This window comes from Pocillopora verrucosa, chromosome 10, assembly GCF_036669915.1.
Source record: "Pocillopora verrucosa isolate sample1 chromosome 10, ASM3666991v2, whole genome shotgun sequence".
Classification (NCBI taxonomy): Eukaryota; Metazoa; Cnidaria; class Anthozoa; order Scleractinia; family Pocilloporidae; genus Pocillopora; species Pocillopora verrucosa.
This window is the reverse complement of record NC_089321.1, coordinates 5,156,786-5,184,332: the sequence shown is the minus strand read 5'-3', so window position 1 is coordinate 5,184,332 and position 27,547 is coordinate 5,156,786. Positions and strand designations below refer to the sequence as shown.

At 38.9% G+C, this 27,547-nt stretch overlaps 1 protein-coding gene across 4 annotated transcripts; it reads right to left on the bottom strand.

Annotated features, from left to right (window-relative positions):
- Positions 1–807: 807 nt before the first annotated feature.
- On the bottom strand, positions 808–26,026 carry LOC131771366 (uncharacterized). Of its 4 annotated transcripts, XM_066173261.1 has the most exons (13): positions 25,990–26,026; positions 24,945–25,061; positions 23,395–23,449; positions 23,249–23,303; positions 21,145–21,205; positions 20,181–20,313; positions 13,298–16,485; positions 5,525–8,833; positions 5,233–5,360; positions 4,787–4,907; positions 4,153–4,235; positions 2,801–3,640; positions 808–2,643 (listed from the first exon to the last, which is right to left on the bottom strand). In XM_066173261.1, exons 6-12 carry the CDS (start codon positions 20,311–20,313, stop codon positions 3,580–3,582), a joined length of 7,023 nt encoding a protein of 2,340 aa, XP_066029358.1. In that variant the 5' UTR covers positions 21,145–21,205; positions 23,249–23,303; positions 23,395–23,449; positions 24,945–25,061; positions 25,990–26,026; the 3' UTR covers positions 808–2,643; positions 2,801–3,579. The 4 variants fall into 4 exon arrangements, with proteins under 4 accessions (XP_066029358.1, XP_066029359.1, XP_066029360.1 ...); XM_066173262.1 differs by lacking the exon at positions 23,249–23,303 and having other exon boundaries at positions 21,145–21,208; XM_066173263.1 differs by lacking the exon at positions 23,249–23,303.
- Positions 26,027–27,547: the final 1,521 nt, after the last annotated feature.

Below are 27,547 nucleotides of genomic sequence, written 5' to 3'. Positions count from 1 at the left end.
AAATACTTTTACGATTGAAACTTTTTCGTCTATACACATTCCCTTTTCATTATGCAACTGAAAAACTTATGCATAAATAGTATGTTCCAAAAATAAAAGTTATTCTTGGGTAAATCCTACCATTGTAATTCCCAGGTTCATTTGGGGGCTGTACATAACATTTAAGCTGATTTACTATTGGCCAGAGACTTCCTGGCGGGTTAAAACTTAGACTTATTTCGGTCAGTTCCTTTCTTGAATTATTTTTCACCCGTTTGTTAAGGGTTAACTCTATCTGCTCAACGTAGAAAGAAAGCTTTGGGTGGAGTTGCTTGTTTAAGTTAATTTAGGGAATATTTGACAGACGCTGTTTTGTTTCCAAAATGTTATAATCTTCAATTATCTGTAAGGACTTGTGACTCAGTGACTCCCGCTAACTTTACATTAAAACATCACTCCCAAGGAAATGAGTTAACAGATCACTAGAGGGTTTTGTGATGGAAGATGTTGCTAATTTGAAGATCAAGAAGTAAAAGGGAAAATTTTCACTAACGCGAGTTTATGTTAGCAGAAATGGCGCTACTTTAATTAAAAGTAGGCTCGCTCTCAAACGTATCTTTTGGGAGGATATAGCTCAGAAAAGAAGCCACAAACAGGCTGTAGGAAGACGTAGGAGCAAATTTAAAAACAAATTGACTCAAGGCAACATAATATATATATATAAACCACACATACACAAAACACGCAAACAGGGGAAGAAAAGAATGAAGCAGATACATTGAATTTTGGAAGAAATCGTGATCACAAATGCAAAATTAAATGTTGTTGAGTGATTTGAAAGTTTATTGAACAAATGAGCGTCAAGCGCATGTTGTTGCATTACATTTCATGTTACATATCTTGGACAAACGGATTAAATGTTCCTACACCTCTCCCCCTCTGCTAGACATTATTGATCCAAGACCTAGAATTATTTTGAATAATTGTCTCTTTATGCCGGCTATTCATTTAGCCTCTGGTTGAATGACACTAATATTTAAAGGAGGAAAAAACGTAAGGAAGTAACCTTAAAAAATGTTTTCAGCTGTAAATCATGTATACAAATACTAGCTAATAATGGAATAAAATTGAGCTTGAATATATCATACTTCACGCGATCACCTATAAGTAGCGTTGGTAAATTTGTTTCTTCTTAAAACGAAATTTCATCAACGCTTTTCTAAAATTTTCTAAGTAAAAGACAACGATTACTTATTACCACGCTGGCTGTTATATTGCGCGCGTGTGCGCGCGCACACTTTGAAGGCTCCTCGGTCATTTATCAAGCTGGGTAACACATTTCTTTAATTACTCACGCGCATACGGTTCTTTTTTTACCATGCACGGTCTTTATGCAGAGTACTTTAGCGAAAAATGAGTTGCACTTAAAATGAAAAGCGCTCATAAAATTTGTTCCTTCTTAAAACGAAATTTCACTTACGCTTTTCATTGAAAGTTTACCTATGCATTGCGTCTATTTTGAGACTACTATTGCCGGGTATACACTGCTTAATTACTAGTAAAATATTACACAAAAATGAAAAGCGCTCATAAAATTTGATCCTTCTTAAAACGAAATTCCACTTACGCTTTTCATTAAAGTTTATCACGCATTGCGTCAATTTTGAGACTTCTTTTCAATTCATCATGCCGGGTAAAACAATGCTTAATAACTTCTAAAATATTGATAGCCTTCATATGATGTTTCTACTCAAACAAAATTAAACTCACGCAATTCTTATACGGTAATTGAAACGTCAAATACTACGATTACTTATCACCACGCGTTCTAAACGTTCCTAGGTTAGAGAGTAACATTGCCAATAAAATACATTTTAGCGAATATTAATTTGTTCCTTCTTAAAACGAAATTTTATTCGCGCTTTCTTCAACAGTTACCTGGATAATACGTTGACTCGAGACTACCTACTTCTTATTGATTTACTCGCAATATGGAGAACGAAATTTTAGTCATGCGGCCCTTAAGAGGTTCCTGTTACATAAAGTTCAGCTTACGATTACTACCTGTTACCGAAGTGATTGGTACGTTCCGCATTTACAGAAAACTTTTCAGCTAATACATTACGTCTTAGAGAATACAAAAACGCTCACGAAATTTGTTCCTTCTGAAAACGAAATTTCAATCGCGCTTTTATCATGTGGTTACTTAGACATATACATTTGTGGTTTTTCTGCGACTACCCTTTTTTGATTAGGGTAATATGATTATTGTAAACTAATTCATAGCAGTCTTCCAAAAAATGCCAGTAGAAAACATGCTAGGTAATGTTTCGTATAAACAAATAATTTTTATTATCGGTTACTTTTTAAGCTGCCTCTGATGGATCATTCTTAATTCGATTTATTTTGACTCCCTTTTTTTTTCATTACTTCTGAAATACAACGTCCTCATTGATTACCATGGTAACCGTGAATTCTCTATCAACCAAGTTTCTTAGTGAACTTGAATCGAACCTCAGTCGAACATACTGTTTGTCGTTATACTAGTATGTCATCGTAATTATCATTTTTTTTACTGTAATTGGTCATTATACTTTGCTTCCTCAGTCAGCAAAATTTGATCTAATTACGGCATCTGTAAAATCCATTCTTGTGAACTGCTAGCTGCAGAAAAAGTAACAACAAATGATTAGTGCAGGCGTATGATATACTTAGTCAAACAAGAGAGTCGAAGCAAAGCTATTACCCCAACACGAACAACAAACCTTGCTAAAACACTGAGAAGGTCCAAACCCGTCAAAACTTCTAATTAAGAACTTACCAGGAAATGAATCGCTGAAGTGTGTGTATAACAACTCATTAGTTTTCTCCTCTACTTTACAACTGCATTCTGGTTGGTGGAAATCATTCGGTTACTCCAAAACAGTCTGGTCTATTATCATAAGAAGTGACGATACTTAAACGGCTTAGACTGAGCTAATGTTTTTGGGTTTTTTTTTTCCTCTAATCGTTAGATGCTTGTTTGCTGGTTTTGATTGTAATATTATTATGATTTTTGTTTCTTGCCTAGTTTTTGGCTGTTTGTTTGTTTGCCTTTTAATTTTTTTTACCTAAAAACCCTACCGGTACGCACGTATAATTGTACCTGTATACTTCCTGGTTCAAAATCTGTTCGCGGGTGAAAAATTGCTCAAGTTTTAATCTAAATTAAATCTAATCTTAAAGAAAAGAAAATGGATGCTTAACGAAGGTAGAGCAAAATAATTCAATGAATTAAGGACGACTTTGTCTTAACAGACTTTTCCAACTCAATAACCTAATCCTGAAATCGAGAATCTCTAGATCTCGATCTATTTTAGGGCTTGAAATATTCTGAAAATTCACCATGTAACGAATCATATTGTCCAAACTATCCCTCAAAATTTTTATCGTCTCTTCTAATGGTGAATAATTGTTCTAAAATTAACTTCGTTGGTAGAAAACTTCTTACTGAGTAAGTACTAACGAATCATATTGTCCAAACTATCCCTAAAAATTTTTATCGTCTCTTCTAATGGTGAATAATTGTTCTAAAAATTAACTTCGTTGGTAGAAAACTTCTTACTGAGTACTGTTTTGGAGTTGACCGAATAGCGGATGGCGGCAAATTGGACATGTGCGGCTGTGAAAAAAGAAATAATAGTTGAGGGTAAGAAATGCTGCATGATTTTAAGTCCCCCTACATCTCTGACGCAGCAAAGCTAGCTAGTGAAGCGGGAAGAAGCTTGCAAAAGTAAGACTCGAAAGATGTATCATTGAAAATGAAAAAAAAACATTTTTTAACGCTTTTCCTATAAGCGTGGTCAAGCCCTGCCCAGTCACGATTAAATTTGAATAAAATTAAACAATAAATTCCCTTACGATACTGATTCGAAATTTCTGGGGTCTTTGTTTGGTAATATCACTTGACTCTAGCTAAAGCTTTGTAATAGGTAAATCGATAAATAATTTTTAAAAATTCTTTAATGCCAAGAGGATTACGGAAAGGTGGTAGCTTTTAGCTGAAATCAGTGGGGAAAATTTAGTCAAGGAATGTTCGTAAGCACTAAATTCGCCATTTGTGGCAAAACATGTCACCAGAGAAAGCTAAATGTTTTATCTTCAGAAGTGAGTAAGGTTTCAAGAAATACATACACGCCATTTTGTATCATCGCAATGGCGCAGTCCTTATGAACCTTGTGAGAGCAGGGGAGAATTTGACAACCACTGAAGGCGTCCTGTGACGAGAACAAAGAAAAATGTATCAATACAGGTTTAACTGGGACAAAGTTAAAGGATAGAGGCTAGATCAAAATCTCGCTGCTTTAGGAGCTATCCCTTAAATTTTAAAATTTGTGAAATGGCTGAGATAGTAGGCTGTCTCCGCTTCTCCCAACTCGTTCATGTTTTCTTAATGCTACACTAACAAGGTAAAAAGTTATCTGTGGCTAAATTTAACTTTTATGAATATTTGTTAAGGCTAGACCGAGTTTTTGAAAAATGGGGTGTGTTTTGGGGCATATACGACGTGTTAAAAATCAAATATATAATAAAAGGGCGATTGGCTTTTTTCTGGTCGAGCGTACAAAACAAGAAGGCATAGACACCAATGATAAATATTGGAATTACAAATTAAATTAAGTGAAACTTGATTGGAAATTTACTACTTCAAGAAGCAAGCAGTATGAGAAAAGGTCATTCCTAAAATTAAATGACTTGTGTGATTATGAATACACTAGATTCCTGACACTTAGGGTAGTAATTCATCCATTGAGAAAAACTACATCACCTCGAGACATATGCAGCATTCATCGTGTCCTGAATCAGGCCTGCACTTATGTTTTCCTTCAAGACGTTTGTCCAGGCATACGTTACAAACATCACAGTGGAAGGATCTGTCTCTATGGATTCTATCAAAGTATTTAATGTTAGCAAAAGGGAGTCGAATTTGTTACTTTTACCCGAGCAAGTTTAGTAGCCGATTGTATTAAACGGCCTAAGCTGGTCAAAATGACAGAAACTAATACAGATTTCCGCAGGATATTAGAGGTGTTGTTTTCCAACTCCTTGGATAAAAGGCTACTATGTGGCAAAGTATGCTTCCAAATATAAAACAACTGTACTTCCAATCTCCTCAAGTCGGAGATAGAACGATATCATGTAGATCCTCCAAATCTCTAATTTTTCTCATTTTTTAGGTCCATAAGTCATGCAAAAATCGTTGCATCATCTTACCTACAGATACCGCATTTTTCGCAATGGAAGGGATTTTTATCCATGGAGGTATAATGGCGACATGTTGGGCAGAAATACTCAGACATGATTGCGTTGCAGCCGCCACATCTCTGGCCATTTTCGTCGATCTGAAGAATGAAAGAAACAAGGATGTCTTTTTTCCGTTCGAGACTTTAGGGTCTATCAGCTGTTCTTTTGTGAGATTAGCCTGTATCAGGGTAAGGTGTTATCACTCTAGATACCTTATCTTAACATGAAAGCAAAGGCAGAGGATCATAAACAAAAATCTCACCTCTTGTTCGTGATAGCAGATAGTGCATCGTATGTGTGTGGCATTAACTGCTCTTGCCTGATCCTCACTACAGTCTGACTCGTTGTGGCAGCGGTGGCAAGGGAAGAACTTTCCACAGCAGGGAAATCGGACCAAGCATCGTCGTTGATAATGACTGCAAACAGGGCGTGGACTCTCTTGTACAGGTGTTACCATGGGTTGCCGCTCAGCTTCTACGGTCGTTTCATTTAATGGAGTAGATTCTTCTGGAGTGTTCGTCTCGTGAAGTCGTTGTGTTACTTCTGCTTCTCCCATATGGCCCGTTTCTTCCCGTATGCCTGTCTTTTCGACTGTCTGATTTGCAGCATCATTTTCCCTCGCGCCCGTAGCATTTAAGGCAACAAGCCGGATAGTCTTGGTCATTATCTCTTGAAGGTATTTAAGATTAGAGCTCAATGAATTTTCTGTCCGTGAATGGTCGTTCTTGCTTATTGGTGGTGACTTTCCACATTCATCACCACCCACACCGATAGAGTAGTCATTTGCCATTGAATCCATGTCGTTGTACGCACATGCCGATCCACACTCACTGAAGAGTTTCTCCCGGTTGGCGTTAAAAGATTTTGGCAGCGATGTTGGATTTGACTCGTTTGACATCTCGGCAAAGCATTGACTTCGCAGTACCGTGTCTTTACAGGACTCTGAGAGTGGAAAATGCCAGCTTTCCTTTTGCTTTCGGTTAGGTGGCGCTAAAGGCGCTAAGGCGTTATATACAGGAATAACCTTATCATATCTATCGGCTTTATCGCGTGGAATGAAATCTTCCTTATCGTGTGACTTTTGATCTTTGCCATAGAAGACTTGGTGATAAGCATTAGGTGAGAAGTACTTCAGTTCGTGGTCTTCTTGCCACAGACCGTCTGATGAAGCATAGTTATAGTTACCACCGTTGTGAAACGGAAGCAGAGGGTTACTCTCTTTGACGTGGCGTGCCAAAAAAACAGGATCTAGGCCCAAATTTATTCTTCCGAGGTCAGAGTCAGTGGACATTGGATTTTTAATGCTGGGCCAGGGAAAGAGGGTTTTAGCGTTGTCTGTTGATCTTTGTTTGGGTCTTGCTCCTCCGTCACCTGAGTGAAATTGAGAGAGGTTACCCTTATGTTCAAGAGGATATCTAGATTTGCAAAGTTCCTCTCTATCTGTATGTGACTCCTTTTCGCTACCTAAGGTTTGTGCACGTTGGTGCTTTACGCTGCTTTTGGACCTCTCACCGGCATGAAAGTCCTTATGGAAATTTTGTGTGAGTGCTGGTCCATCTACAGTATCAACATTGTAGATAAGGTCTTCACGACTTTCGCCATCAGCAACAACATCGCCCCCATGACACATCGATCTGAAGGTGGTTTCATGGCGGTTTGAGAGGATAGCTTGTGACATGCTATGTATCTGTCCGTGAGGATCGATTTTCTCTACTGCTCTTAAGTTCTGCTTCAAAGGTCGCGTTTCATTTTCCTCTTTTAGGGTGGGCCCGTCTACAGCATCCGTCCCTCTTAGAAGATCTACCAGATTATTTTGACTTCTACTGGTATCCTCCTTCGTGGTTCCATCGGGTAAAATAGGCGGCTCGAATGTTCTCTCTGTTGTCATCTCGTCATAATCGGGACAGGAAGTGCCATCCTTTTTAGGTGGATTGGTTATATTTCCTATGATTTCCAGCCCACTTTCAAGAAAGGCATGACTATCCTTGAGATAACTTTTTGCGAGTACTGATCCATCAACAGGAATAGTGTTTTTGTTAAGATCCTCATGGCTTTCGCCGTCGGCAACAACATCACCCCCTTGACACAAGGGCCTGGTGGTACGTTTATTGCGGTTTGAGATGATGGCTCTTGACTTGGAATGTATCTGTCCGTAAGGATAGGTTGGTTCTCTTTTTTTCACAGAATGTATTCCATTGTCCACTTTTAGTTTTAGCCCATCCACAGCACCCGTCTCTCTTAAAAGATCCACCACGTTCTTTTGGGTTGCACTAGCATCTTTGTCCATGGATTCATCTGGTAAAACGTCTCCGGCAAGTGGCTCAAGTGTTTTCTCTGTGGCCTTGTCGTCATAATCGAAACAAGGAGTCTCTTGCTTTTCCGGTGTATTGCCTTTATTTTCTCTGATTTCCACCTCATTTCGTTCACTTTCTTCCTCATGGTGCTGTTTTCTACTTATAAATTTATTTCCGGTGGGCTTCGTTTGTCTTTGCCCTTCTTGATCTTCTTGATCAACTCCTATAGTGCCTTGTACTTCTTGGTTAGGTGTGGTCTCCCTGTTGGTTTTGATAGCGTTTTGCTCACTTGAACAAACATCGTTTCTCGTTGTCTCGACGTTCTTAGCGTACGTCCCTCTTTCCAAAATGCTAGAGCTGTCGCTTTCATTAAAGGCTGTGAAACGGTATTCTTTAGCCAGCGTTGTTTTAGGCAATCTACTACTTACATCCTCTGGAAGCTCGCATTTAGGCTCCATGTCTAAATCGTTACGATCTTTTACGTTGTTTAGGGCTGGGCCTTGTGGTAGTTGATGTATTCTCATCAGTTTGTCTTCTTCCTTTGCTGTCTTGTCTTCATGTGAACTAATTCTTTGGGCATTTTCATGAGTACTGACATTCCTAAAAGTGGGGTTTTCGCTTGGTGCTTGGGCCTCTAGGTTTTGATGCGGAACCTCCAAATTACTATAATTGCTACCATTTTGGCTTGACTGCAATTTTGAGACATAATTTACTGATGCTCTGTGTGATTGAATTGAATCGCCTTTTTCGGAATTCAGTTGCTTGTTCCTCACCTTTTCTTGTAGGTCAGTCACAAAAGAGCGTCTTGACTGTCTATCTTCTTCAAATAGACGTTTTCCCTCCAATATCTCACAAAGATCTGCTCTGAGCATGGATTCTTCCTTACGGTTGCTCGCGCTTCCCTCAACAGTGGGACAATCATAAGCGTTCAATGTAAGACCCTCGTTATCATCACTTCCTTCTGAACTCTCTGTCAGATACTGAAGTGAAGTATTTTCCTGGTCTTTTTTATTTTGAGAGGAAGCAACTAAACATCTTGTGTCATCGTCACCCAGATCCACCAAACTTACATCATCCTCCGTGGAAATGTATTCCTGGTCTTCTAGACCGCCATAAGCATTATGACATTGATTAGGATGCGCCAAATAGATGTCATCGTCAGTTGCTGGACTCCTCTCGCTGCAGAGCAGTCGTGACATCTGGCTGACAGTCATGAGACACTCTAGAACTTTCTCCCTTGTTTGTTCTTGTCTGTCTTCCAATTCAGATGTATCACCCTGAAATAAATTATTTTCACATGGTAAATATTTATTGTTTTTTGTATAAAACCAAACATTGTAAGGAGGTAAATATGAAAATGTCTGCGTGTGATTTAAATCAACTTTTTATCGCTTGTATTCCTGTTGATCATCAACAACGACGTTGTCTAGTCATTAGATGATGTAAGCATTGCAGTTTTTGTTTCTTCGGTGTTCGTTAGAGTGGGTATGACGAGTTTAAGTATGACCTTCCATAATTCCATTATTTAAGTCAGCTCAATTAAGAATACGTTTGAGTCAATACGTAAAGCTCAATTTTACTCTTCTTGACAAAATGTACCCAATTGGGCAGTTTTTCTAATCAACATATTAAGAATATTCATACTTTCTCTACCAAAAACTTTACGATAGAAATAACAGCTGAAATATAACTCATATTTTGACCTTTTGTTGATTACAAGCCGTGCTTTATAATGTCAATAATGAATTTGAATTTAAAGGCGAAGCCTGAAAAAACTGAGTCATAAAGGCTCCGACGGGACTCGAACCCGTGCCTCCCAATCGGACGCTTCTACCAACTAAGCTACGGAGCCATACTTCACAATTTTTCTCGGCTTCCATTTTCTCAGATTTCTTCAACTTGTACATTCTAATTTGAAAATTAAAACTCTTTAAATACAGCTTTATACAAAGGACGGAAATATGATTAATTTCAGTCTGTGATTTCTGCAATAATTTTGATGTATTGCCTTCCAAGTGCCTTACTTACTTACCACCTGCACAATTCCATTTGTGATTTTGAGGATTCATTTTCCTTATAATGAGTTTCTATTTGAGGTCTCTATTTTTGGAGAAGTGCTTTTAATATTGTTAAAAGACAAAATTGGCATCCAGTGAGCATTTTCTTTTCATGTGTTTTCAACTTTTTAAAGTGTTGGGAATATGAAAGGAAATAGTATGTTAGCACAAGCCATTCAGTTAAAAAATATTGTACACAGTTGATATTTCCTATTTCGATGGCGGCCTTACTTTGTTAGTAGAATTATTGTTATTTTTCTTTCTGGGAGAAAATAGTCCATTTAACTTCAAAAAGGTTTGTATTAAGCTGTTAGTGATTGTCGCGAATTTGACATGAAATTAGATGTTCAGTTTCTACTGTAATTGGAATTTGCCATGAAATATTTCAATTACCTCGCGGTAAGATATATTTCAATTACGATAATCTGCTTGCTAAATAAGAGAGTGATTTGATCGGGAAAAAGTTGGTCTCGCACAGGAATTTCGTGGAAACTCCTCCTTCTTATACTTTCGGTTCTTTTCAGGCTCGTTTTTAGATTTATGTTATGTCAAACTCCCCATCAAGAAAGTAATTCTTAATTATATTAAAGTTTACACGGTAACCAGGTGGACAATCAGACATAGTTTGATGCTACTCTGGTTTGCAGGTTTAATGAATGTAACCGAAGAAGTTACAATTCATAGACCCAACAATTCGACACTCCTATCTAGTGCCTTCATCAGGGGTGATCTAAACGCTGCAACAAGAGGTCCTTTTATATGATCACTAATTAGCGGCCTTTTTTCTGACGAGGTGTAAATAGGCGTCAGGAAGCAAACCGCCATCGTCACGATTTAAAGGAGCTTGGGCGGAATTGATATGCCAAGCCTCCAAACAAAGGCGCTGGTGGTAACGCCGATTAGTGGTGATAATTTTAGAATTATCCCACCCAATTGTATCGTTGGTTAGGCATGTATGCTCTGATAAAGCTGAATTTTCCTTTTTGCAAAGAAAAACCGCTTTTTGGTGCTCTTTTAACCGTGTACCAAACTGACGTTTGGTCTGTCCGATGTATTTGTTGTCACAGTCATTGCAAGGAATAGAATAAAAATGGCGTCGGTTCGTTGTTCTTTCGTGACAGGATCCTTTGGTTCACCAAACCTAAGCCTAAGTGTCGAAACGTTGGGTCTATGAATTGTAACTTCTTCGGTTACATTAATTAAATCTGCAAACCAGAGTAGCATCAAACTATGTCTAATTCTTAATTGTTAATTTATCATGTTCAACATCTCTTTCTGTAAGGTGAGTTAGGGTGTAAACAACCTGTACTTTTCTTCATCTGCACTGAATTTATAATCAGTTAACTTATATGGAAGGCAGGTTTTTCTTTCGGGGGCGGTACCTTGGGTACACCCTTTCTTCCTTGAATTCTCCGTATATTCTGTTCTTAGGAAAAAAACGTCAAGGGCTATTTCCTCTTTAGTTATCTTTTTAAGTGTCACTGAAATCTACGCAATGGTTCCTTTACAATTTTCATATTATCAATCTTTTTTTTTTTTGGCCGATCTTAACCGCAAAAGTATGAAATTTTTAGGTAGAAAGTCGTTTTAAAAAGAGTCAACAATCCGAAGGTCACTCAGTATGCGGGATCTTTTTATCAGTTTCTCCCATTTGGGTTTTTCGGAAACAATTTCGATGCATTTAAATGAAAGGAATAAAAAATTTCAGCAATGCAACAAATAAATGGAGAAAACATAGAAACCACTAAACCAGTCCGTTCTTGGATAAACTTTAATTCTCCAATACGCCTCAACAACACCAGTAAGTGATTTTGGTGCTAAGTAAATGACCTCATTTTTAAAAGTAGACTCCCTCGCACTGTATATTACGGATGCATGCAGTTTAAGATAAGGCACCATTTCCGTACAACTGGAAATGAAGTAGGTACCACTTTATCAATGGCTTCATCTCAATTTTACGAAGGCAGCCTCTCGTAATATCAGCTGATGTTGTTTGAGTGAACTTCAGCAATCTTTGGTCTCACAAAAGTCATAATTTTGTGTTGATCAGTCTTCTAATAGGCTTATAATTCTCAGGCAGGTTTGGTTTGCCCTTCTTTCCAGAATAGCAAACAAAAATTATAGAGAATGCGTATCCAAGAAGGCGTAAATCAATTTCAACGCAGCAAGGACAGCCCTGGAAAGTAGTTGTAAACTTTCAATGTAATCGAAATCATGGATGAAGGCGTTGAGAGAACGTAGGCAACGTTTGCCACAGAGGGAGAAACTGAAGCGTTAGAGGAGAAAATATTCCGCTAAGAGGAGTCTCGGTGCCCGCCAAATAATTAATTTCTTGACTAGGGTCGACTCCGCAGTCTTATGTTTCTCTTACGTCATAGAAAAACCTCGCAAGCCAGTGCCAGAGTTTGGGATGGAAATGTATTGAGCCTGTCGAAGGATTTCAGTAGACATACCTACTTCGTAAGAGACAAAACCAACAAGAAGAAATTGGCAGAGTACTTTGCGGATCTTAGAACATGGAAAGCTGATAAACTTTGATTTATCGTTCTGTCATGAGTTCCGAAAATCAGTGTGCAGTGCAGTGGAAAAATTGGAAATTTCCTGAGATATTTCGTCGCCAGAGCTGCTGTACGAAGTACCACAACAGTTGCAACAGTTGTGAGTGCGGAGGCATAAATGCTGTGGAAGTGTATGGTCTCTTCAGAAGCTCGCCTATTGCGTTTCAAGAAGATAGATAACCATTCAACTCTTTCCTTTATCGACAGTATCTGCCCCTTCGTTGTCTCGTATCATATCTGCTTCACTGAGATGCACCAGCCTTGGAGTATGTACCAATTCATTGAGATTAACTGGCGCCAAGGCGCTGTTTTGCAGTCTATTTTAATTACTTTTGCAATTATCCAATCGACCAACTTTGGATCTAAAATATCTTTGGGAAATATGATTATCTCTCATACAAAGATAATTCGTCGTGAATTTCACTGTAGAGTCCTATCAGTCTTTTTAATTCGATTGTATTGCATCTCCATAGCGACCCTTACACAAGCGCAAAATCCTGGCTTTTCCGGTTTCCTAGTGTTTGAAGTTCTTGCTTAAAATCCTTGCATTGCCATTGCCGTTTGAACCAGTTATCCGCAAATAGCTTGCAAAATTATGGTAGAAAAATTCTGCCTTTTGAATGACAGAGTCACTTAAAGTTTCTGTTTAATGCAATTTCGAATTCATAAACTCTTCAGGCTCATTTTTTCCACAAACTCGACAATCACGATTAAGAACCACTCTCTTCTCAAACACACTCAGTTACCAACTAGTGTAGCCGAAACCGGCAAAAGAACGAGACATTGAAAGGAGGATAAAGGAGGAACATCGACCGATAACCGAGACAACCCTAAACATATTGGCAATCATCAAACCGTTAGGAGAATGTAGAGTAACAACTATCCTCCTTTTACTACAAGGAAATTGAAACGCAAGACTGTACTACTTTCAACGTAGAGAGTCGCAATCTTGCAAAAATAAAGAGAAAATCAACAACACCATGAAGACGAAAGGAGACTGCTATGAAATAACCAAATGTAAGTCCAACACTGACCACATCAGCGGTGGCTTTACACTGGTTGTCTCAAAATCACATTAAACAAGGTTAGAACAACAAATATCTCGGTGTCAAGTAAATTTACTCACAGTTTCTCCTTTACAGACTTGAGACGACCCATGAGCCCATTTCCACCCATGATTCGAGGGGCGATTGGTTTCACATAGTGTGACTGACTGATCCAGAGAAGCCTCTGATGAAGTTTTTTCTCGGCAGGGCACTCTATACTTCTCTACCGTCTGACGAATTTCTGTCCACGAGAGTGCACCAGATACGCTAGCCTGTAATGCGCTATTCAAGTCTACCACGCCGGTAAGTGTTCTTCTTGTTGTTACGAACTGGATCTTTTGTGTGATCAATTTTTCACTGCGTAAAATAATGAGCCTTGCCTTTGTCGGATGGAGAACTGTCAAGGAAAAGCACTGATTTGGTAGCGCTATGGATGAGATTCTTCCTGGGTCACTTTGCTGAAGAAGTTGCAGAGCAACTTTTTTGAACATGAAACAGCTTGTTTGCTCATCGTCAAAGTTCATCTGTGTAATCTTCTGACGCATCGATGTTTCTATCTCAAAGATTGTCTCTTTCTGGGGTATATCATTGCTTGGAAGTCCTGACAAACAAAGAGGCAACAAATTGATTCGACTTCCCGTAGACAAGATGTCTTGAAGGCCACATGTCGCTGATGGAGTCAGTTCCACAATGACCTGCGTTGCGCGGCTTTTGTCTTCAGCTTCAAAGCACGTTCTTTGAAAGCACTCTTGTACCGCAAGTGAGATCTTTTCCTTTAGAGAATGAAAGTCATCGATATCTAGAAAGACTGGTGATTTGCTGGCCACCAGAAAAGCATTTCTAGGTGCATTTTCCATGCACGCCAGGCTGCGGAACAGCTGTTTGTCGGCGGCATCGCCTTCCACGTCGCTCTCTTTCGGACCAATTTCAGAGGAAATAAGGATATCTTGTAAAGCTGTTTTCCCATTACAGTTTATTACAGTTCTTGAAGCATAAACCTGAATCCCATCGAGGAGCAACAATAGGGAGTCCGTTTCGTTTTGAAAAAGCTTGCAATATAGATCATAGGCTTCGAAGGTCGTGTCATTCATTTTTAGTTCTATGCAAAACAGCAGAAGAGAAATTATTACAGGCTTCAAGTCTTGTTTATGGTCAAACTCTATCGTTGGCGCAACTCCAGTGGTTTCTTCGATGATACCCTTAGAACTTCTTTCTTCCATGATTTTGCCAAGGGCTTTCACAAAGTTTCTAAAGTTCTGTTCTGGCTTCAACGTCTCATGATAATTAAATTTCCTCCAAAGGAATATGTTGTGTAGGCGTGCAACACTCACATCAGGGTGACCTTTGATTGCACGTGCTTCACAATGCATGTCTGCGTGTTGGAAAAAGACGACAGCTTCCTCTATCATTCCACAACGGAGAAGCTTTCGTCCACTCTTAAGAAAATCAAATGAATACTTCAAGGAGAGAGTCGACCTCGATATTGAACAGGGATCTTTTGTTTTCCTCGAGGTGACCGTTTTTCCATCAGCTCCGCATTTCCTCAGGTGACGGTTACTGTCATGGTTTAACAGTGTGGCCAAGACATAACCATACTCAGCGACCAAACCTTCAAGTCCATGCTCTGACACTCTCTGTCTCTTAAAGGTTTTGTAACTCCGAATAATTTCCATGTACTTAATTGACAATTCCTCCTCAAATGACACTTGGAAAATGGCCTCTATGGTCTTAGTGGCTCTCTGGTAGTAAACGTAAGATTCATCTTTTCGACCCAGTATCGATGTCACATCACCGAGCTTTAGGTAGCACTTGAGAAGGAGAGGGTTTTTAACGCCGAAGATTTGTTGCAGAATGTTACTGGAATTTTTTAACTCTGCAGCGGCGCTAGGGAATTTTCCTGTGATACTCAAAAGTTTGCCTTGTTTATACAACAGGGAGGCAACGTTGAAATGATCTTCTCCAAACACAGTTTTAAGGATTTTTACAGTTGTCTGCAAGAGCTCCAAAGCAGTTTTGATCTTCCCTTTACAGATGTAGACTGCTAATAACTTCTCAAGAGCCTCGATTCTCACGTTCATGTAAAGGTTTCCAAACCTGTCCACAACATCTTCAAGTGAATTCAAGGTTTCAGTGCTAAACACTTCATCAGCCTCCTTTGCTTTTCCGTGAAGGAGCAGAACTTCAGAAAGATGCAAACGAAGGAAAGTTACCAGATACTGAGAGTTTTGCCTACTAACTTCTTCGCAATAGGATATCAGCCACCTCAATGCATTTTCTGCTCCGTTGAAGTCGCCGAGGGTTGTATGCAACACCGCTTGATTATTCATTACTGTAAATACTACTTCAAATGGATATGGCATACGTTTCGTTTCGGTAGCTTGGCAGATATTTACCAATATCTCTTGTTGGTCAAGGGCTTGATGATAATTTCTAGAAATCAGATTTAACCGGCTCATGTTGCTATTTACAGCAAAAACATTTTTTTCAGCTGAAAAGCTTTCCGAGTGACAAAAATTTTCAAGGGAGTTTTTAAACGCTTGCTCGGCCTCTTGAAAATCGCCCATAATCAGATGAACACACCCCTTGTTGTTGTAGGTAGCACCAAGGTCTTGTAAACGACTAGTTGTATTTGATTGGAGATGTAGTTGGAGCAGCAAGTCAAATGTTCTTTGCATGATTTCAAATTCGGAAATTACCGATGAAAATGCTGCCAAAACGTTTAGCAATCCAGCGTAAAACTGTGCTCCACTTGTATTTGAATCTAAGAGTAAAGTTCCGTGTTTTATTGAACAACACACGCCCTCCTCCAGAAAGATTTGTCTTCCGCGATCTAGTATTTGCCAGCCATACTTTGTCGGAATCTCAAAACAATGTGCTTGATTTATGGACAGTACTTTAAAAAGAGATTTTACTCTTTCTCGCGCTCTGACAATCTTGTCACTTTGGTGGTAAACAATGGCTTCGTCAAGTATTCCAACGGCAGTGTCACTGATTCTTCGAGAAAACACGTCATGCTTCCAAATAAGCGTTCTAGGATTTAATCGATCAACTGTACCTGATTCAGCGCAGGCCAGTTGCTCTAGAATTTTCTCATCATCCCGCATGTCCCCAGTGATACTCTCTGCCCCGGTAATCTGAAAGTCAGTGTCTGGTTTCCGCACTTGCAAATCGTTCTCATACATTTTACACGCGTCTTCTGGTCGCAGTTTCTTTTCGGTCGGTGGAGTTTTCTTAACCGTCCTGGTATATTGGACTTGACTGTAGTGCACTAATAGAGAATGTTCAAGGAAAAATTGTTACTTGATTACGTAAAATGGAGCTTCTTTTGATTAAAAGCTTAAAAGCACGCATCTGAACAGACGAAAAAGTGAGGCTGGTTTATGAAAGTTTTTCTAGCACATTTCTGCTCCTTAATTATTTTCATTATAACATAACTTAGACACAACGCGCGCTCTCATTGGTCAAAAATCTATTGTATGTTTGCCTGTAAACCCATAGAAAACTGAAACGTCTTCCCGTCTTATGACACGGCACCACACAAAAGCCACGGCCGCACGGCAACTGAAAAAGGAAGAGAGGCCAATTCAAAGAATGCGAGTGACAACAAAAAGCATACGGGAAGACCGACAAATCATGTTGAAGATCCTCTGGAGGGCAACAGTTGTGGTAAGGAAAACCCTTATTCATGGTTTTCACTAGATTGAGCTCCACCCAAATTGCAGGGACATTATCAACTTTCTATCACATAAGGGTTTGTTTTGTTATAAGAGGTTGAGCTTCGGGGTAAATGCAGCTCCTGAGAAATATCAACACATCATAAGACAAGTCATCGCAGACGTTGATGGAGTTGTCAACATTGCTGATGATGTAGTTATTCACGGTAAGACGATTGCTGAACATGATCAAAATCTGCATAAGCTATTGGCTGAGCTGGAAAATAAGAACCTTATCCTGAATGGCGGAAAGTGCACCTTTGGATTGAACAAAGTCGTTTTCGTGGAAATACTCTTTTCAGAACATGACATTGGCCCCACAGAGGGAAAAGCACGAGCAGTGAAAGGAGCAACCCGTACAACTTGGCCTCAGAAGTGAGAAGTTTCCTAGGTTTAGTTGGATTTAGTTACCGATTCATTACAGATTTTGCGATCAAGACAGAGCACTTAAGAATTCTTTGCCGGAAAGAATAGACGTTTGTCTAGGAAAAAGAAGAAGAGGAGGCTTTCAACACGCTGAGAGAGGATCTGGCTGGAGTATCCATGTTAGCTTATTTTAACCGGAAAGCTCACACGGATGTCATTGCGAACGCCAGCCCGGTTGGACTTGACGCTGTCCTGGTACAAGAAGTGAATGGGGAAAGTCGAGAAGTATGTTATGCCATAGAAGTCCTGGTGGCACTAAGCGCAGATATAGTCCAACAGAGAAAGAAGCTCTAGCCCTTGAGAGGGCCTGCGACCGATTCAATCTGTACTTGCACGGCCTCCCAGAGTTTGCCTTAATGACTGACTATTAAGCATTGAAGACCATCAAATGCCCCAGATCAAAGCCATCCGCTCGCAACAAACTTTGGGTTTTGAGATTACAGCCCTACAATTACAGAGTTCGTTACGTCACTTCCAGGGAGAACATTGCAGATGCACTATCTCGATTAACTAACATACTAGCGTCAAATGGATATGTTGAAGATTAAGGACACGTGCGTGAAGTTACGCTGCTACGAAGGCGCTTCGTTTGCAGACGGAGAATTGGCACTTATGCACAAGTCTTTGAAAGCCGGTAATTGGAGTGAGGCTCCGAAAGCCTATTCCCTAGTACATGATGAGTTAACTTACATTGGCCAGGTTCTGTCGAGAGGGACAAGGATTGTGGTTCCCGGAAAGCTGCGGAAAAGAGTTCTAGAATAAGCCCATGACGGCCATCAGGGAATCCTGAAAACCAAGGAACGGTTGAGAACGAAGGTTTGGTGGCCCAGCACAGAGAAAGATGCAGAGAGGAGATGTAGGGAACATTTGGTTGTCAGGCGGTGTCAAAGCAAGCTTCCCAACCACCCATTAAGCCCACAAGATTGCCTGAGAGAGCCTGGCAGGAGATCGCAGCAGATCTGCTGGGATCCTTACCCACACGAGAATACTTAATACTTGTAGTAAATTATTTCTCTAGATGGATGGAAGAAAATGTGCTCTGCTCTATAACAAGTGCTTCAATCATCAAATGTTTTGACAGCCATTTTACAAGATATGGTGTACCGGTTGGTTTAAGGACTGATACTGGGTTCAACTTTGTGTCGGAGGAGATGGAGAAGTATATAGAGAGAATGGGTATCGTTCACCACCACAATACACCATTATGGCCGAGAGCCAATGGTGAAGTCAAGCGTGAGAACCGTTCACTCCTAAAAGCCACGAAAGTTTTCCAAGCAGAAGGGAAAGATTGGCGCCTGGAACTGAACAAGTTTTTGTTGCCTTATCGATCAACAAATCACAGGACAACACGTGTCAGCCCGGTTAAGCTGTCTTCTGAGAGGAAGTTAACTGCCAAGCTACCAGAGTTTGTTGAAGCTGGAGATCAGAGTGATGTCGTATTGCAACAAGTAAGGGATCGAGATACAGAGAGGAAACAGGAGGCATAACAGTATGCTGACGCAAGAAATCATGCTAAAGACAGACATATTGCTGTTGGAGATTCGGTTCTGCTTGAAATAAGAAAAGAGAACCAAACGTTTAGGTACAGGAGTTAAAATCTAGGCATATGCTTAGGTACACCGGGGTTCCTGTTTATTTTCTTTTGGACCTTTTAGTAGTTTATTTGTTCTCTTCAGAAAAGAAAGAGATTGTGATACTGGTAACTAGATCCGGGACCTTCTGATTGTGTGGAAGAGAGCACAATAATATGGCGATTTTTTATTGACTTTGTGTCCATTGCTTTGTGTAAAAAATACTACACTTTCGTTTTTTATTTGTTTTGATATTCACTTTTTGCATCATTATTAACAATGCTAAATTTTCCAAATTATGAAAATTGATCTTTGTAAAATTGGCAAACAGCCTTTCTTGCGCCCAGACACTCCTATCCTACATGCACTTCATCTGATCCTTACTACACGTAATTTGGTGATTGACTACACTGGCGCAGCTCTTTCAATATTTTCACTTTGGTTTTTCTTTAAAACGAGAGGGAGCCATGGATTTCCCCCCCCCTTATTTGAATTGAGCATCAACTTCTATTATAGGACAAGTGAACTTAGCATATTATTATCTTCAAGCGAAACCTCAAGGAGGAGCTTACACTTGACTATAGAGCAGAATACTTTTACGACAATTAAATCGTCTGAAGCTTTCTTTAGTGTGAAACCGTTTTACCGGTTACTGGTTAATTGGTAGCACAAGCTTTCTTTGAAGTCCTAGTCCTGTAATCATTTAAGTATTCAAAAAGAGTCATGATTTTCTACCATGAATGCGGATGAAATAAAAAAGTAAATAAAGAGCCCATATCGTAATTCATGAAAGGCAATTCCGGGACTAAAATTACAGCGCTGATTGAATGGCTTCATGAATTTCCAGGAAATCGCTTTCAAGTTTGTTACCAAATTTAAAGTTTTACTTCATGAAATTCCTAATCTTTTTTATTTTCTTTGTTTCAAGCTAGCATTTTTGTTTTTCGCTGGTTGAATGTAAAACGTGAAACGTTTTCAAAAGCGTCGTGATTGTCATAAAGTTTTCTTATGTTTGATCAATTCCAGCATTTTGTTATATTTCTTTGTCCAAGAGAAATGCTGGATCATGCAGCACCGCTTTCCTATATTTCTCAGAAGCCCGGAAAATATGATAAACTTGACAATAAATTAGCATTTACTCGGCGGTTGAGCAGAAGAACGAAAAAAAATCAGTAACAGAAATGTGAAACTCCTGTGTATTGTAAATCCAAGTATCAATTCAATTATTCATTCTCAATACAATCAACATTTACCTTTTGAGGATGGGGTTCCTCTCGGAACTTGACAACGGGGACGTTTAAACGCGTCAATGCAAGATGCAATCATTGCATTGCCACTCTTGACCTCCTCCACCACAAGGGATAGAAATCTTAACGGTGAAATCATCTATGGAAGAAATGTGTCGAAAACTTACTTACTTAAGTAGCAAGCACTACAACATCTAATACAACGTTAAATATTTCCTTTTAACACTTTTCTTCGGATATACATCTTTTTCCCCCATTGTTTACACGGAGGTACGGATCCCAGCACTGGTACTGGAGTCAGTTGCCTTTCATTCCTAATTATCTTACAATTTAGTGCAGCTTTATTAAATAGTTTAATGCAATAATTCGAGTTTCCCCGTAAGAGAATGCTCGTTCAATAAATGCCGAGTGACCATGACAAAACTGACTTCAAAGTTATGTTTGTAAGTTGGTCAATCATGCATGAATAATGATTAAGAGAGTTTTAAATATGTAATTATAAGTAGTAGTGGGCTGCGCTTTTAAAACGTATCCTCCAAACAAAGACAAAAATCTCATATTTTAAAGTGCGTCTCCTTTGTTTATACTCTTCGACTGAAGCAGCACCACAATTTCTTTAGAAACTTACCCCTTTAATTCATTTGTCCTGTGGTTATGGGTCAGGGTAGATAACAAAAAAAAAAACATTTCTCTTTTAATGTTATCTTCTTTATAACCGGTAACGAAATTTCGACCCATGTTAAGTATTTTAAGCTTTTAATTTATTTCATTATGATGTTTTATTACAATAAAAACTAATGGTTCCGCAGGTTCCGCTGGTTGCGAAGGTTCTGCGTTCTGCTGATCCGCAGTTTATAACACTCATCACACTCAATCTCTAACCCGGTAGAATTTGTCAGTTTGTAATTTAAGAGCCGGCTGATATACCCCAGATGGAGATTTTAACAAAGAATATGCAAATCAACCTTACCTCTGAATTTCTACTTTGGGATTTAATTTAAAACCACGGTTCAACTTTCCTTGTCAGCTTCCTACTGAAAGAGAACGAAGTAAACAAAAGGGTTTTTAATAATCAATATTTTCCGCCTATGCAATCAGTGAACATATGGAGAAACATTGATGATATGAAATGAGTGAAAATATCTGGTGATTCGTTAACATCTTCAAAAAATAGGCAGTTAAGACTGCTAATGGCTACTGATATAGCACAATTTTTTGTAGCACTGAAAAGAACCAGGGTTGTATAGTGATGAGGTAGCGTTGCAGAAGATTTGTCTCACGTGCAAAACGGAAAACCTGCCGCATCCCACATACTTATGAGAGCCCTGCTCCTCAAGAGAAAGATGATTCAAGAATATAGTGAATAGTTGACACTCAACTACTAATGAAATGGTAACAAGTTATCATATTAATGATAAAAATAAGAGTAATTATAATGATGATAATGATGATGATGATAAAAGTAATAGTAATAATAACTTATAGGGGCTAGCTCAAGAACCACACTGTTCCTATGACGAACTATCCCTAGGCTCCTATAATGATTAAACTAGCCTTCTTTTAATATTGATTTGCCTGTTGATGATAGATCATTTTCTCATTTCATTGCAATTCTATTTTTGTGAGACTTTTGTTTCATACAATAAGGCATTCAGCGTTGTAGAATATTCCGCCATTCCACCACTCCACATTCCATTGAATGGCGCCACACTGATAAACTTAACGTATCGTATTTCGGACATTGCTCGCTTCGCAAATTTAGCTGCTCTTTTGAGCATTTGTCGCTGATTGAAATGATAAAATGATCTCTTTTCGAATAAATACAGTTTTCTTATTCAAAGTTTCCACGATGTGCAGATCAAACTTATTTAGATATTTCCGCAAGGAAAAAGTCTTCGCGTTTGGAAACCTGATGAAACCCGAAGCACGAGTTTTTGAAATGACTTCTCCAAAGAAACAACACAAAATTATGCAGTGTTGTATTTTTCCCAAATTTCTTTAAAATGCCTTGTATGTGTAATTTTTTGTATTCAGTTGGCATTCATTGTATTTGTGAGCTTTTGTTTTTAACTATCCAATAGTTTCGCGTTGCCCCAAATTTGTATTCCAAAAGCGTTGTGAACTTGAAGTGATTTACATATTGTAAATTAGACAAATAGAAGACACAATTAAAAAATTCTACCGCTTCTGATCAGACTGCTGGGTACAATATCAAACAGATTAGACGCCCGGCAGTCAGAAGTATTCACCAACATGCCAATGCCATTTTACTGCCTCCAGGAGCAGTAAAAAAATTTTTCCCAAAATGCAGGTAGAAGTATCAGCGATCATTAGTCATACTCATATTAGTAGCAGTCGTTGTAGTGAAGCACCAGTGGTCATTGTAGTTGTAGTAGCACAAAGAACGTTACAATCGGTGAGAAAAGTCACATTTATTTCGATGTAAAAGGGTAAATAGACGCTTCAAAGAAATGGAGAAAATATCTGACGATCATAATCCACGACTCCTATCGAAAACGACTCAGTTAAATAACATTTGTTTGTGGCAAGAATATTTATGCAAATGACCGACACGTAAGAGCGTCAGATAAGGAAACAAACAGATGGGAAAAACCCTCACGCAAGACGGTCACGCTTGTAAACATTGACCAGCATTACCTAAATTTTTTTCACTTTCTATGCTGGTGACTGATTTAGATTAGAACAAGAAATAACACGACTTGAATCAACAAAACTTCGATCGAAATTGTCATGCTAGTCGAGCACTCTGCTGACAGATTGAAGGCCGGATAAACGAACCGCTTTGAACAAATCCCAAGCGCAATTGACATGAAACAACGACGATTTTAGGAATCATTTACGTCGAAATTTTAATCCTTATTTCGCGTTTGGAAACTCAACACTCGTGCGAGGCAACAGACAACCATTGCCTTTATCAGTACATTGTATGTTATTGCAAACGAGAGGCTTCGGTCGGCTGTTTCTTTTAGCCATATGTAGATAAAAGAACTACTGCGATCATAATGTATGTTTTATGCGGATTGTTTAACGTATTATAACTTTTGAGAGAAGACCTTCTTTACTATGATGTTCTGCTGCTTTCTGATGAGTTCCATCGATGGCCTCTTTCTGTGTGACATAATATACAAAATATCATTGCAATAACCAGTACACAACTGGGACTATCGAGAAACATGATGTTCAACAGAATGAACCTTACCTTCAGCAGGCGAATCGCTGCTTTAAAGCGTAACTTGTGACCAATCCTGGTTCGACTGAAAAGCAGATCGAACCAGATGGGTTAGTTCAGCATTTTGATGACAGAAACGCCCTTAACTGATTTCAGGGATTGACAAACATCACATGGTCATAAGGAAGTTGATTGGCCTCGGTCCGAGGCTCAGGGATAAAACCAATAAAATCACATTTGAGGTTGAGGGAAGAATAATTTATTTATTTCGTTTTATTCCCCCAAGGCTCGAAGCCATATTAGAATTTCGATTGGATTTCCGCCATGCATTTATCAATGTTACGAACCACCGTCAAACCCAACTCATGTTTTAAACGATTTACCCACGATAACTCCAGCCATGTTCAAAAGTTGTGATTGCGTGACAAGTCAAAAAAAAAGCGGAGCTCTGGCTTAACGCATTCATTTTGGTGAGCCAACCGCATCAACGTAATATTGCTCACCCATTCGTTTCAAATGGTAATGAAATACGACAAATTCTTCCGCCTGTAATGACTGTTGCAAATCAAACGACGATCCGTGATGATTTTTCAATAGTTTTGTCGGTTTTTCTTAGAAAATACCCGCAAAAACGAAAGGAAACTCTTCCGTACCATTACAAAAAATGGGCAATTGTTATCAGAGGTTACCTTAGAAACCCAGGACTGTTGTCAATTTAAGAAGGTTCATTGTCAGGCAGTTAATGGAAGCAAGTAGACAACTAAAATTAGTGCAGGGGATATTGGGGGGAGGAATGGAGGTAGCATTACTCGTTTTCAGGAAGAATGGAGGGAGTATTATTCGTCGCCAACAGAGTATGAAGGGAAGACCATAAGAGGGTATCAGGTAAAGTTTACCGTGACAAAACCAAAATCATCCGACCGTTTGGTTTATTTCGATTATTATTATTATAATTATTACTATTATTATTATTATTATTATTATTATTATTATTATTATTATCATTATCATTCCTATTATTTACATTATTATCACCATCACTACTAATACCATCAGCTCCTCCATAGTTTTCTGGGCAGTAGCTTGAATAAAATTAATTACCAACTGAAGATAATTCTATACATGGCCTCAGTAAGGTTTTGGATGAACATAATGCATGCTAACATCAAAAATCATCCCAACACATTATTGTTATCAACACGAATTCAACTTTGAGTGCTACAGTCCAACTCTAGTTTTCCAGGTATTGCTACTGAAGCCTGAGAGCAGCCTCTTATTATCACTGCAACACGGGCGGCGAAACCCACTAAGCCGTCGAGAGCTCTCATTTTCGTGCGCTCAAATCGTTCACCGACTTGAAACGTGCGGGTTCGTCGCTTGCGTTTCAGCCTGGTCACAGGCTAGTTGAACTGATTTTTGCCAACAAAGAATGGTGAAAGATAAATCGATTATCTTTATCTTTGTTTTTAAGACTGTCGATCCAAAATGTCAGCGAGTAACCAATAGCAGCAGTGAGTCAACTGAATACCATAGCGGCCAACTCGCTTAGAGTAAAAGGTAAAAATAGAAAACCTTCTTACCCTGTAGTTGATAAACGACGATCTCCACTTTTGTCAGAGGTAATTCAGTTTAGCAAGGTTTTCTCGGTTCACATCACAAGTTAGTTGTGGTTTCTTGACAGAAGCTAGCCACAGTAACTAAAAAATATAACCAGAAGTTATTTTAAATTTCTGGGTAATATATAAAAGGGGAAACCAATGTGGCTCCTTGAGTCCCAAATGTTATTCTTGGAGTTGTGGTGTCATGTCCGTTCAAGCTGTCTCGCTAAGATATTTTAGTAATGTTTTCTCAAACAGTTTCAGAAGTATCCCAGAAAATACATTAAAACCGCCGAGCAAAAACACTCACTGTTTCAAATGTCTCACTCGTATCGTGCGTATATCCAAGAAAAATCTTATTCCCTCGCAATTAACCTTAAAAGTAATTTTGCGGTAAGCTATTCTATGAAGTACAAAACTTAAAGGAAAAACTCAGACGTTTTCGATGTCAGTTACGATCTATGAGGATCGACATCGAAAATATCAATCAGTAACTTTAGTCAGATAAACATTTCCAGCAAAGTGCTTATGCTGTTAATAATATATTGTTACGTCTCGTTCCAGTGGTTCTCGGTCCAAAGGACGTTTCAAATCTCTCGTAGTGATTATGGATAGCAAAAGGATTAGGCTTTCTGAAATTTTCCAGCCTATAATGCAGGCGTCTTACTAGGACAAATTTTTAACTGTCACTTACCCCCTTGGAACAAATTTATTTCCCTTCCCAGCCTACCGCTGCCGAAATCAATCGTCACCAACAGAGTATGGTGCAATTGCTTGCCAAAATTACGTAGCCACAAGCATGAACTTCGACTGAACACTCCATTATGTAAAGTCCTGATCAGTTAGCTAGAAAATGACTTAAATCTAAATAACGAAACGCTTTACAAAGCATTTAAGCTTCAATTTTCGTCACACACATATGGATTATGATGCATTTTGCTTCGTTTCGTTTCGCGAAGTACAACAAGCAATAGTTATATGGACAGGATGAAAACCGCTTTTTTTCACATCGTTTTTACAGACTTACCTCGGTTATCGTGATTAAAACGAGCGCTAGAGCTGTGGTTGTAAACTTATGTCGTTATGTCGTGTTTTTTCATATAGTAACATGTTTGTTCCCAGTGCCCCTCGAGTACCCGCTCATGTGACCGTAAATTACTTCATTCACTCTGACGAAGGGGTAACGCTCGAAACGTCAGCTTTGAAACTCTTTACGGTAGCTAATTTATGTTATAAACTCAGTTGATGATACTAAATTACCCTGTTATACTCTCCCACCGACGCAGCACCACAGTTTCTTTAGAAACTTACCCCCTTTATTCATTTTCATAGAGACTGTCTTGGAATGTGAGCTGATAACCGGAGTTGAGTTGATCTTCTCCAGATTAACCAGGACATATTCAGTGACACGAAGTGTTCAGACCAGTCGTACACGAGCAAAAAAAATTTGATGACCTATAAACTCAAGCATACATACCTTAGAAGTCTCTACATTGACCGGCAGATATAATTCTCTAGGATTTAACTTTAAACCTCATCTCTGTGATTTCACATTCCGACCCCTGGCACAGGGCTCCCCTCTGATATGTACGTTTCCAGTTATAGATGATTTTGAATGCCCACTAAAGATCGTTTTCACAGTAAAGCAGCTCACACGCCCATGCGTATGTTTCGTTCCGTTAAGACTACGTGCTCAAGGCTACTTCTTTTGTTTACAAAAATCCTATCCAAAACTACAAAAAAAAAATTCTTAGCAATTTCATATGGAACTAACTGTGATTTAGGAAGTGAGAGACAGAAAGAGAGAGAGAGAGAGTATGCTTGTGTACGAAAAAACTGCTTATGCTTGGTCGGAAACTTAGAAAAATTGACTTAGTCAGAAAGCAGACATAAAGATGATAAAAAAAAAAGGTTGGAGAAAGTCAATTAATTATATCATAGTCTTTTTTTTGTTTGTTTTTTTTTGTTTTTGAAGCAGTTTATATTATATGCACCTAGAATTAAAGCAATGGCAATGAAGTAATTTTAAGAAGAATCCTGGCGATTAAGTTTTCTCTGTACATCATGGATGGAACATGAAAGAGCCTTGACGGTCCAGGGCCCAGTTGTATAAAGAGTGGATAACGCTATCCAACGGATAAATCGCTATCCAGCGGATAAGTGATGGCAAAACGTATAGCGTTATCCACCAGATAGAGATTTATCCAATGGATAGCGTTATCCGATCTTCGAATAACCGGAGCCAGATGAATAAGGCAAAAATATTCAACATTAATTGCGGTAGCCTGGCTCTCAGTCTTGCTGAGAGAAAAATTCTAGTTCATACAATCATGTGACGGGTTAAAAAAATGCTTCGTTATCGTTTTTCAATATGCTTGGTCATCACTTTCGAATGTGATGAGCAAGCATTTATTCAGGGACAAAGGGACTATCATGTTGAAAAACGTGTCAAGTCTCATCCTTCCTTCTAACTTCCTGTTTAGCATTCCGATATTTGTGGTTACTTTATCTGTTCACAGCAGAATTTTTCGGTTTCACCCACTCAAAAACCTCGAGGTAGATTGGACTTTTTATTGAAATAAAGC

Excerpts from the sequence above, each read along its gene's own strand:
- LOC131771366 (XM_066173261.1), bottom strand. The coding sequence starts at position 20,313 with ATGATTTCACCGTTAAGATTTCTATCCCTTGTGGTGGAGGAGGTCAAG. Across the intron at positions 16,486-20,180 it reads AGGAACCCCATCCTCAAAAG|TGCACTACAGTCAAGTCCAA; the intron begins GTAAATGTTGAT and ends ATTCTCTATTAG. Across the intron at positions 3,641-4,152 it reads GCGATGATACAAAATGGCGT|CCGCACATGTCCAATTTGCC; the intron begins GTATGTATTTCT and ends CTTTTTTCACAG.